The sequence below is a fragment of the Emydura macquarii genome, unplaced genomic scaffold (assembly GCF_026122565.2).
Source record: "Emydura macquarii macquarii isolate MOO-44397 ecotype Brisbane River unplaced genomic scaffold, CSIRO-AGI_Emac_v2 contig_480, whole genome shotgun sequence".
Classification (NCBI taxonomy): domain Eukaryota; kingdom Metazoa; phylum Chordata; order Testudines; family Chelidae; genus Emydura; species Emydura macquarii.
This window is the reverse complement of record NW_027130617.1, coordinates 633,743-646,192: the sequence shown is the minus strand read 5'-3', so window position 1 is coordinate 646,192 and position 12,450 is coordinate 633,743. Positions and strand designations below refer to the sequence as shown.

Below are 12,450 nucleotides of genomic sequence, written 5' to 3'. Positions count from 1 at the left end.
AATGATCTTTTCTGCTCTAGAAGGCAGCGATGGAATACGTGCTTTTAACGATCCATTTAATCACCCCCGCAAAATACACGGGTAATAGCAGCGCTGTAGGCACAGAGGAGGAAAATCTGAGCATCAGAGGTGCAGCATTTACATGCATTGCATTTTAAGGAAACGAGATTGTTTATGCGCTTCGATGTCAGAAATAAGCACTGCCATCACCGCCTCCTTTCTCTCAGGTGAAGCCTGCTCAAATTCCCATCAGTTTACTGCGGGCAACTTTCAAATTATACAGAAATAGAGAAAGCGGATGCATTACAATATCATAGATTCACAAAACCAGCCTCTCATTTCTTCCCCAGGCTGGCGGTACGGTGGCTTAATCTGTATTTGTGTTACTCAAAGACTATCTTTATTTACAGAGCAACTGAAGGAAAAGCCCAACCAAAAGTGCTTGTATCTACCGGTAACCTGGAGATGTTCGCATTGATTTGCTTGAGGAGAGGTTATTTTAATTACAAATAATGCGGGGTAGTAATGCCATACACATCCCCACAGCCAAATGGGGGAGTAACCACAAAACACATAATCACACACATCCGAAAGAAAGAGGCAGAGCAAGATTATTGTCTAGCACCGCACTGTGTTCTTCAGAGTGGAGCAGCTCGGCACAGTTAACTTGTTAATTGTTGTATATTAACCTAATTGTATTTGCGCCCGGGTTGTAACTAGAACATGCAGCTTCCCAGGGAAGGGGGTATATTTTGGTGCGTTTGGTCAAGAAGCTTCCAAAACCCAGATTCGCAAGCAGGTGAAGGGAGCCGATTCCTGGGGGGGAGGGGAGGATAAACAAAAACAACCTTCCCCCATCCACCCCAGCCTCTTTTATTAAATAGCTGAATGGCTCAATCTTCGAAGGCTGCTATTTCTAGATTAAAACACACTCACATGCACCAAATGTTGCCTGTGAATACACCTGGGGAAACACGACCGTTCTGTGCTGCTCACAAAAAAAAAAAAAAAAAAAGGCAAGCAAATGACATCCGTGAAATAGCTGTATTCTTAGCAAAGACTCAGGCAAGATCTTACCTTGAGACCTTAGCAGCTTCCCCCAAAATTGTGCCCTTCTTAATGAGTGAGGAATGGGTTTTGGAAGGAGACGAGACGTAATGATCTAGCCAGTAGATGGAGGTTGTTCCTTGTTCCTAGCAGAGAGTCCATGTGTTAATTAAAATAAACAAGCTGCACGGTGGAAAGATATTTTCCTCTCCCTGTCCCACGCCACAGCCTCTAACACAGAATTGACGTGAATTTCTAACCTCTGACCTCTTACCAAGAGACACTTATGCCTGCCCTTTACTTTCTGTTTACGCGTCGAAATGTTTTTTTTTTTAAAAAAAACAAGTAAACAAAAAAGCATGGAAAAAAAGAAAACCCCACCTCCCAAAGGTAGATGGTTTGCTGGGTTTGCCTGATCTAGCTCTCCGCCCTCAGCAAGCAGGTGAGGTGTTAATGGGGAGCTGGTTGTAAATAACGCTAATAAAGCAAAGAACATATTAGGAAATTTAATAAAAAAGCAGCAAGGACTGGAGGGCTGCTAAAATATTGCACTGAGCATTTCCTCCTGATGTCATCATTTCGATCTGTGCAGATTCACAGCTGAGCAGCAACTCCTTTGTGTCGTTTGCATCTCTTTACTTTTTTTTTTTTTTTTTTTTTTTTTTGGTAAATCGTACTGAACCAGCCCATGGACTGTCTCAACCCTTCCCACTTTCATTTAAAAAAAAAAAAAAAAAAAAAAAAAGCCCTCTCAAATGGAGTCTCCCAACAGCAAACTTCAGCGTGATCTGATGTGATCTGATGTACGGATGTCTGGAAAAACCTCGCATTGCCAAACCCGATGAAATTGTGAGTTGTCATACAATACAACGCAGTCAAACCTCGGATAATTGTAAAAGTGAATCCAATTTAACCCATTAGAATAAAATCAGATGCCAAGAGGAATTGGAATCATTGCTTCTTAGGTGACAGCGCTGATGACAACTGATCCAGTGACTCAAAACCATAGGGAAAAATACGGATTTGAGAGTCATTTTTATACTTTGAGTCATTCTCCGTACAGGGGCATGGACAGATCCATCGCACAGGTTTTCTATGCGCTTACGGGGCAGCCGTACACACGTCTTTCTCACCAACTATTTACAGAATGGTTTTCCAGGAGATGGGTTTACTGTAAGAATCCTAGTGGTGGGGGAAGTTGGTTCTGGATCAGGAATACTAGATAACTTCCTTTCTCCTCATGTGATAGTTTCAACTCCTCTAGCCTAAGCAACCTGGCTATTTAGTGTATGTGGCCAGCATTTTTATTTATTCAGAACAGCAAAGGATGCTAATGATCTTACTTAGATTTTGTAGGGGAAAAAAAGAAAAGAAAAAAAAAGTGAAAATAACAGGAGCGAACACTTTTGTGGTGCAATAATAGACAAAAATATTTAAGTGTATGAAACCAATTAATTCAGCACCTTCCTTACATGTGATGCGCCAGACACGGGCTAGGTTTTATGATGCAGCTTTTGTCAGCTCAGCAAGAAAGTTCCCTAGTTTGCCTCGACTCTCGTCATTCTAGCAGTTGTCAACAAACAGCTGCCGGTGTGAACTCAGTTCATGCTGCAGACAAAACAACAGTATCGTGTCGATGAAGTGTTCCCCTCCACGCCATGATTTTCATCGTATTCTTTAAAAATGGGAATCTCGTCAGTAACACCACAGTCCCTGAAGGCTCCGTTTATGTTGTATTTAATATATATCTCCCTGGCCCTTACAAATAGCTAGATGGCTTATATTATAAGGAATAAAAATGTCACGCTGAACGCTTGAAATCATAGTTTCAGGGGTGACATTCGGGGAAGGCTTGTTGATTTCAGTTCCCCTAGTATTTTAACTTGGATCTGCAGTAAAAAACCGAGATCTCACGTTACAGAAACTCATCTGAAGTGACTGGTGAAGCAGGTGTCAAGGAGGGAAAGTAATTAAAGTGTTACAATACTAAAGAGCAGGCTTTTTGCGGGATGGAGATAAGAAAAAATACATACACCGAGCTTGACTTATTGACATTATGGAGCTGCAGGTCAATTTTACTTTCACAGGATGCATGGAGGTAACACTTTAAAAAAGTTTTTCATCGAATCCACTTACAACGGCAAGAACAATCTTTAATACTGAATCGTTTTAATCATAGCAACTGCAGCTCTGTACTTGCCTTGGAAATTGGCCGTGTGCACGAATAGAGAAATAGATAGAGATATATTTAAGTGGCTTGCTCTACTGTGAATCTTCTTGGGACACCGGCACCTTCTGTTTCTTTTCTTTTCTGTTTACTTTGAAGGAGCCTTTTTCTTGCTTCCTGACCATGCCACTGCCAGTGTTTTGTTGCTTTTGCCAGGCTATGTCTGCATTAGCTACCTTGGAAGTAGCATTGTTCCTCTCACAAAATAGAAAGAGGGCAAAGAGAGATTCCTTCCTAAAGTTAGCTCCAGCATTTGTCATTGCCAGATGCGTTACCCTCTCCATGCGCAAAACGCATCCAAAACAGCCTCCGATGCATTTCCCCCAATCTAACGATTTCGTTTAGAAAATATATCTATGTAAACGTCTTCCAGTTACCGACGCCCTAACGGGAGCAGGAGGCAGAGGAATATCCAAGGCTTATAATATGCTACCTGCTGCGTCAGGGCTAAACAATGTCATGGTTTGTTTCATTATTATTATTGCTGCAGAGATGATAGAACTAGACCTTACACTGGAAATTCTCCGGCTAAGAAGATAACCAAGAACGATGGATCCCCCTCTATTGACAACAAAGGGAACCAGTTGCTTGTGGGTCATTAAATTATGGAAACTAGCATTTGAATCCCTGAGCCACAAAACTGCTGAGATGCTACCTTCGGATACTTCTAAGTGCAGCGGATGAGTTCATTTAGGCTACTTACGCCTGCATTTCCCTGCTATCAAAATCTCCCTCTCTCTATTTGCATGCATTCACAGGGCTATCTAAACACCCCTAATAGTCCTACACGTTAATTTACTATTTGCTAGAAGGCGTTTCAGCCACGTTCTGTGTAATGTGGCTTCAGTCTACTCACTAGCCTGCCGTGAATGTTCATTTAGATCCAATCACTAAAACGAGGCAAACGGAATTTAGCTCCCAACTGCTATTCTCTCATCTGAACGCATGCAGAACGATACCGATACGCAAAGGAAATCCATTTGGCTGTTACCAGAAGGCTGCGCTGACGTTCAAACGATCTAAATCTTAGCATCTGGGAGACTGCAGCAAGCAGCTTTCTAGCATGGGGTTCATCCATTTCGTTCAGTCAAAGCTGAAAGGGGACCAGAGGGGACACTAAGCAACTGAATTTAAGTAGACTCGGCTGTTCCACAGTCCACAAATGGGGAGAAACGTTTCTGTTTATTTATTACAGCGAAAGGTAACCCTATCCCGCTCATGTCCTTTTTCTAGGAGAGAAGGTCCATCCTGGAGTAACATCATGATAGCTAAATGTCCAGTCACTGCCTCCAACACAAGCCAGCTCGCACGCCATACTTGAGGGGAGGTAGGTAGGAAAGGAACCGCTTTGATCTTCAAGATATTTGTCAGGTACTTGGTGGGAGTTTGTTTGCTGGAAACAGACAGTGATCAATGGAAACTTTAATCAGGCATATTCGGCAGCTCTTTGCTCCTGACGAGAAAGAGACAAAAAAGACAATAGTCAAGATAGCAACAGCGTTCCTGGGAAATCGAACAGGACCTTTTTAAAAAATAAGCAGAGATGCAGCAAGTCTGTAAGGTGTCTCCTATCCTACCACAGTTCAGTACCTCCTGGGGGCTCGTGACTATCTGTAGGATATTTTACATTTCACTTTATATTTGCAAACATAGTTCTCTCGTCTTTTCAAAGGCACTTGCTAACTTGGACACCAAAACAGTCTGATGTTCAATCAAATACAAATAAGTTAAATTATTCAGAAACTCAAACTAATCCGTGGAACCCCCACTGCCTCTCCTTTCTGTGCCAGAGACTTTACCTCGTAATGAGTGTGTCAGGAAGCCTCCTTTGATTTTTACCTCCAGATGATGGCAACAACCACCCCTTTCCATAGGGGTGGAAAGATCGATGTTTGGTTCTGTGTGTGCTTTGCCACCCTACGATGTTTCGTTGAATGGCAGATAGACTTAGCAATGAGACATTTGTCTTCGTTCGCCTTGGACCAGAGTGGTGGAGGAATTGACTGAGGGGCAAGCTAGATGATGCGGTTCTGATCCGGATTTCATGCCACTCTCGGTGTCAGTGGTACTTCAGTTCAGACCATTTTTTTAATGGCTTATCTAACGATCTTCGAATGTCAGCATGGTGTGATAAAATAGTGCGGGGCGTGCTCCAAAGAGAGTTCTCTACAGAATGGCTTGGCTTCACACAATATAACGAAATACAGATATACGTCCTTTTACATTCTTACTGCGAGAATAAAACCGTTTTGCAATGGGACTATACTTCTAGGGCAGTCTTGCATGTTACACCCTGCACCCAGTGATGTAAATAAAAACAATCATTGAAACTCCTCAATTTACCACCCAAATCAGCAACGTCTTGAAGTGATTTACGGTGTATATAGTGGCAATGTTAAGTAAAGCAAAGGTAATCTGAGTACCGCCTGCACCCGTATTCTTGATTTTATAGATAAATTAATCGTGGTATCAGTTTGCAACGAGTGATTTATACCGCTGAAGAAAGGGAAAGGAATCTCACTAATAACGTAGCATCTGAAACACCCAGGCACACACGGTTTAGCTTGGTTTTTTATTACAATTAAAATGTATTCAAATAAACCAGCATCAATAAAAGGAATGCCAATATTCATGCAGTCGAAGCCACAATGAACTGCTTCTGGCTACGGTTTCTGCAGTCTCCATCGTAGATCGTCAAGCATAAAAAAATGAATTGAACTGCTTCTTTTTGGACTGGTCTTTTACGTTAGCTTGATCATATGGACACTGCAGAAGAAATAAAACAAGTCTTTACTGCATTACTCAGCAATCAGTAAAAAAAAAAAGCGCTCAACTTTAAAGAAGTTAAAGAAGAATTGTTAATGATATTATATAAATCATTTGATCTATTTCGCCCGCCAAACTAAAAGGAAAAATAATGGCAACCCCAAACAAATGGTCCTAATTAGTGCCCAAGAACCATTTCCTAAATATGTCCTTCCAACTCGAAGAATTTCACTGACCAAAGCAATCTCTCACCCCGCCCCCCTTCAACTTCTTTATTTGGTGCATTATTGCAAAATGTTCCTCCTAACAAAGCAATGCAAAGGGGCGAAAAGGACAACAACCTTCTAGCCTCTCAGTGTTTTCTGTAATGGTAGTGTAAACATTTCCTGATCATTTGTAACTTGTTTTCAAATGTCTTACCGGTTGACTCTCTCTTTAGGAAAGGAAAAGGATAAAAGAGTTTTCATCAAAGAGTGAGTCTTTGACAGGATTACTCACCAATTTCACACCGCAGTAGTGGTATAAGAAAACTTTGTCAACTAAGAAGTCAGGGGAACTAGAAGTGAGCAGCTGACTTGCTTGTTCCCCCCCTCCCCCCCCTTTTTTTTTTCGTGCGCTGTTCTTTAAAGCATGTTTTCACCTATTTATTAAATTGACTAAGGGGAACTAAGTGTTACCCACCTGCGGCTTCAGCCACTACACATAGCCTGAGTAGGATACATTTGATCAACAGATTATTATGGACCTGATCTTGTCGCCACTGAAAGCTACGGGACATTTGCTATTTACTTCAATGGAAGCGGGTTCGTGCTGTAAGAGTGCAAAATACTACCTCTCACGCCGGTTAACTCAGATTTCTAAATTGTATTCGGAAAATACCAAGTCCGATTATTTTAACAAAATCACACAATATTCCACCATATCCCACATCCTTTGATAATCTCAGTCAGACTGGAGAACAGATCCTTAAACATAATCCTAGAAAACTAAACTACATTTGTGGCAAAATGTCTTGGTTATGTTAGCTTGTTTCTTTAAAAGGAGAAAGTTTGCTCGGGATAGACTTTCTGACATGCTGGTTCTTTTCATAGGCATCTTGCACTTGCCAAAGAGAACACAACTTACATAAAACAACAGCCTACTAAATAACTCCGGTGAAATTCTCCTAGTAGTTCAAGGAAATAAGGTTAACTTGAAATGTTACAACATTCTCTTTTAACGTTAAATAAATCCCTCAGTGACCTTTCCTGGACTTATTGTCCTTGGCTAGTCTAAATGTAACGGTGAAACGTGCAAGACAGCTTGCTAACTTTTCCTAATGGCAGCATTTACAATATTTTTCAAAGTTACTTAGAGAATATACACTCTAACGCTGCAAAGCAAGGATTTCATACTTACATGTCTGCATGCAGACCCACAGCATCTACCTCTCTGCAAGTGGGCAACTTCAGTGAACACTAAATAGCCAGTAACTGGATCCACATAGTTTTGCAGGCCAGCCTTAAAAAAAAAATACCAAAGAAACAGTCAACCTCAATTCTATATATTCTTCATCTCTTTGTGGTTTCATACTGGAAGTGATTTGACATTATCTCCCTAAAATCCAACTGCTTAGCTGAAACCAGCTCTAATGGTGATTCATGATTAAATGCATTCATACACTATTATAATCTGATCCTCATACTCTAACTCAGACAGAACTGGTAAATAAAGAGATTTGGAGAAGTAATAGAACATCTACAGAGCATATTTTAACACAGCTACAGATTCAGCCTTTGCCATTGTTCCCTTAGAGATATTTTACCTATTAGCTAAATTATTCTAAGCTTTTCAGTGCTATAAGAAGAAAATGGACTTTCACTCCCAGATTGTAGATGCATTTACACTTCGAATTATACTAAAGTGTAAATGTCTGATGCTGAATTTATGCTTCCAGAGAAGGGGCTAATCAAAGAATCAGCTGGTCCTGGAGAGATAAGGTGACATCTACACTCTTCCTCTTCACTTTGGATATTGTACACTTTGGGACTTTTTTACACCACTTTCTTTTCCTTTTCCAAATGTTCTTGAGTTTTCATTTTATTGAAAAGGATTTTTTTTAATGGTTATAAAATATTAACACCTTCTGCTGCTTTCAAGTGCTGCTTGATCAAAAGCAACTCATCACGCCAGCTTTGACGGTAAAAAGCATAACTGCAATTTGCAAACATAGTGCAACTGTTAAACCACTTTATATCAGAGGGAAGGTAAACACTTTGCTGGCATCCTCCTTTGGTGCTGGACAAGGCTGGGTAGGAAGGAAGAATCACTTTTTAATATTTAGGCTACTTTTTGATGGTCATTTCCAGCAATGCTATGGCCAGCGGAAACGTTCAGACCCCAGGGTTTTGGACCGTGTCTTTGGCAGTGTGGACACAGCTTTAAAATGTTCGACACAAAATACGTCATTCTCACGTTTTGGGAAGCAAAGATAACGCTCCTCGAGGGAAGCTGGCGCGGTACATTTCAAAAGTGGTAAGTGAATCAACTCCTTTGCTTTCCTCTTCGGCTGAGCAAGTGCAAACCGCAAAGGGCCACATCCCAAGTATCCCTCCCCGTCTCCTCGTCTTTCCCTGAGGCCCTGGGATAGCGGACGGCCTAAAACAAAGAGACCCAGAGGCTTTTTTAAAATGGGGCCACCAGCCATCTAAACATCAGCCATCAGTCACTAATGGAGGCAAAGGCAGAGAGCCAGCCAGCCACCTCGGAAAGGGAAGGCGGGTGGGAGATCTAGCAGGGGGACGGTCCCATGCCCACGTTAAGGTTATTTACTGTGACCATTCTGAATGGCTACAACTCCTATTTGACCCTACGGCGGGCAGCTGTCTAGGAATGGGGGGGGAGTCCTGGGCTGGTTGGGAACCTCCTTCTGGGGCCAATGGCAAAACTCCAGCCCGGGAAGAGAGTCGGCCCAATGGCTCCCTAGGCAAACCCAGCGACTGATGGCTGGGAAAGAGGCTGCCGCAGCGGGGCGCACAGCCTATCCCGGCACACGGTGCTCGGAGATGCACATCCGTGCCAGGAGGGACAAGTGTTGGCTTTGCGGTGGAATCAGGGAGCGTTGCTTTGTTAGGGGGAGAGGAAGAGGACAACACACACTGCCCCACAGCCAGTATTTACTGGGTGTTCTCATGGGCGTTCAGTGGCGGGCCCCTGCGATACTATTCCTGCAGTCAGTGGTGAGCCAACTTCCGTGCACAATGACAGCAGGTTGCTTCAGTCTCCCCAGAAAGAAACAAAACAAGGCGGCTCCGCTTTCCTCCGCCCTCCGGTGTCGGAGAGGTACCAGCTCCGCAGCCTCTCCGCGCCCACAGGGGAGCGGAGTGGTTATTAATCACGTCAATACCGGAGCTGGAGATGGAAGGCGAGAGCCACTTAACATGTCTGCACCCTATCTGCCTGAAGGTTGTTATCGGGACACATTTGCCTTAATGCAAAACACTTGCGTGCGCAGTACGTACGAAGTAGAAACACAAACGAGTTTGTAAAAAAACCGAGGCCCCAAGGTTTGGCAAATACACATTGGATCTGGCGTTCAGTCTATCAGCACCGGGCGGGCAGACAGTTTGCTCGGCGTCCGGGAGTCGCATTGCATGACTAAGTTGTTATATTTGGACATATTTCCCCCTGCCATAATCAATAACGAAGAGCTGGTGCTGCAGGTCGCTTGACGGTAAATCTGCAGGGTTTAGGTAACACAGCTCATTCAGGCTCTGCATGAGCTTTCTGGCTGGGGACTTCTGCCCCTCTGCTGAAAAATCCCGCTTTTGCTGTCTTAATTGTTCTCTTTTGGGCCAGGCCTTCTTTGACATGCCCCAGCCCTAGAGAAGTATGATGCTAGGAGCGCGCCCCAGAAGCTTCTCTCTCTGCGTTCCTGTGTTTTGTGACTTTCTTCTCTTTACAGTTCCGGGAGGACCATGCAGCACCTTGTGAGCAAATGTCCATGCCTGATCTTGCAGACGCATGGCCACACTTCTGCATAGAGAGGTTCGGGCTAGGAGCCAGGGAGGCCATCTCTACGAAATACCCCCAGCTAGACACCCGGCCATTTAACCACCAATTCAAGAGCAAGAAAGGGTTTCCCATCAATGCCCAATGGCCCGATCGGTACGGCGGGAAGGAATCGGAAACTGGGGCCAAGGTGGCTTTAGGAAACCAGCTCAACACCGCGTTCATCTGGCTCGGCTCCACGTGCCACCATTGCCGTTTGGAACCCCTCCTTCTGCACCTACCTGAGCAAGTCCACGGAGGCCTTTGGCGAGGGCAAGCCCCGGGGAAGTTAAAAGGGCAAGCCAGTCGCTGCGCATTGACCGGGCGAAGGTATTGCGAGGACGCGGAGGGCCCCCGACTCTCCACCTCGGCTGTGCGCGCACGGCCGCTGCAGCCGGCCCCTGAGCGCAGCCCACCGGGCTCATCCGACGTCGTTAGCCCTCCTCCCCCCGCCTTTCCCTGCGCATCCAGGCCACACGGCGCGGTGTCGGGCCGACGCCGGCATAGCCCCAGCTCAGGCTGAAGGAGAGGCCCGCGGAAGGCGACCTGTTGCCAGCCTTTCCTTGCACTGTCATGGCACCGAGCGCCCGCCATTGGGCTGGCCGCAGGAAGCCACGACACGGCTGCGAGCGTGCGTGACATTGAGCGGCCCCCTTCCCCCCCCCGGGCCGTCCGTGGCGCACGGGAGCGGCTGCTGCAGCAGGGAAGCGGGTCGCAGGGAGCCCTAGCCTGCAGCACCCAGCCGGGCCGGGGCGCCTCCAGCCCCGCCGGGGAGCAGCCCGGAGCCGCAAGGCGGCTGCACAAGCAAGCGGCGCCCGGCGGGCTGGAGCAGGAAAGCGAGGGGGGACTCACCGCGCAGGCCTCCCGGTGCAGCGCCACGATCCGCTTCTCCGCCGCCGCCAGCTCCCGGCTGTCCGGCCGGCCCGGCGGCTCAGTGGAGAGCTCCCCGCCGGGCGGCCCCGCGGCCCTGCCGGCGCCGCCCGTGGCCCAGCGCACGGCGAAGCCGAGGTGCCCTGACAGCAAAGAGGCGCTGCTGGGGGGAAGCCGCGGTCGCGGGCCCAGGGGAGGGACGCGGCTACGGCCGGGAAGCCCTGCTCTGCAGCAGCCGCGGGAGATGAGCCCCAGCCAGGCAGAGGGTCTCATTCCTGGCCCTTAAGTTCTCGCCGGGGCGCCACCCACTCTCGCCAGGGCAGGAAGCAAGTCTGGATCATAACAAGCCCTGGGCTGGTCTCCTTGCTGCTCTGCGGCCACCCGGGGAGACAGCAAACAAAAGAACCGAGGTCTGCTCCTGGAGCTTTCACCCCGTCACCCACCTCCGCTCTTCCCTTGCTTGTTCCCCTCCTGCCTTCTCTTCGCAGAGCACTGAAGGCAGCGAAAGGGTTCCCATGGCCTCCAGCGAGCTTTGGATCAGCCCTTGAGACTAGAAACTCTTCAGGGCAGGGACGCTCTTCTCTTAGCTGCTTGTACAGCCCCTAGCCCAGCCGCGCCTCCCTCCTAATGAAGGCCTTTGGGATTACTGTAATGTAATAATAATTAATAATGGCCTTGCCCCTGCAAGTGTATTAACAACGACCACTTCTACACGGATAAGGGGTTTACAGAAAATCATGGCATATTTCTGCTAAGCAGCCAAATCGTTTTCAGTGCATCCTCCCCCTCCCCCCCATCTGACTGCCATGTGTATATATGTTTGAAGGATCAGGGCCGTAAAAGGAAAATATTAAATATGTCTATTTTTCATTCTCTATTTGGTCATTTTTTAATAATTGGATTTCTTGTCTGGGCAAGGAAGTGACTATCTAGATCAAGACACAGTGAGCAGGTAGGCAAAGTAGGTGGGTGCCTGAGATTCTTCAGTGAGAAGCGTGTGTCCTGAGCTGCATATAGGTGTGTGTCTCTGGACATAACAAAATGCCATGTTCTACACAGGATGAAGAACTTTGTTAAGTCATAACCAACTTATTTTCAACCCGGGTAACCTCTGTACTGAGGACTATTCATCTGATGTGTCCACTTCTGTATTTTAGTCATTTTTGTATTCTCGGTTGTATTTTTGGTTGTATTTAATTGTATTTTTGTATTTTATTTTAAAGTAAAAAGTATTGGATATAAACTTATGAACAGTATATTGTTTTATTCCACAGCATAGGAAGATATTCATTCTTGGTATTGTCATCTCAGAAAATTTCTAAAAGTGTCCCAAAAGTGTCATCATCTTTTACAACTTTTTTTTTTAATTATTCATGTCACACTGTCTGGGATGCGTTAAAGTGGCAAAAATACACATAAAATATTGCATCTATCCTGGAAATCTTAGTTTACCTTCTTTCCTATAGTGTTCTTCAATTTCATCAGTAAGATGAGTGTGAAAGTCTCAGTAG

The 12,450-nt window shown here is 45.5% G+C and overlaps 1 protein-coding gene across 1 annotated transcript; it reads right to left on the bottom strand.

The window, feature by feature from the left end:
* Positions 1 to 5,832: 5,832 nt before the first annotated feature.
* CUNH1orf53 (chromosome unknown C1orf53 homolog) lies at positions 5,833 to 11,372 on the bottom strand. Its single transcript, XM_067538225.1, is given in 4 exon segments — positions 5,833 to 6,040; positions 7,439 to 7,540; positions 10,922 to 11,221; positions 11,224 to 11,372. Coding segments are annotated over 4 exon segments (531 nt in total). The 5' UTR covers positions 11,281 to 11,372; the 3' UTR covers positions 5,833 to 5,968.
* Between the last annotated feature and the right edge of the window lie 1,078 nt (positions 11,373 to 12,450).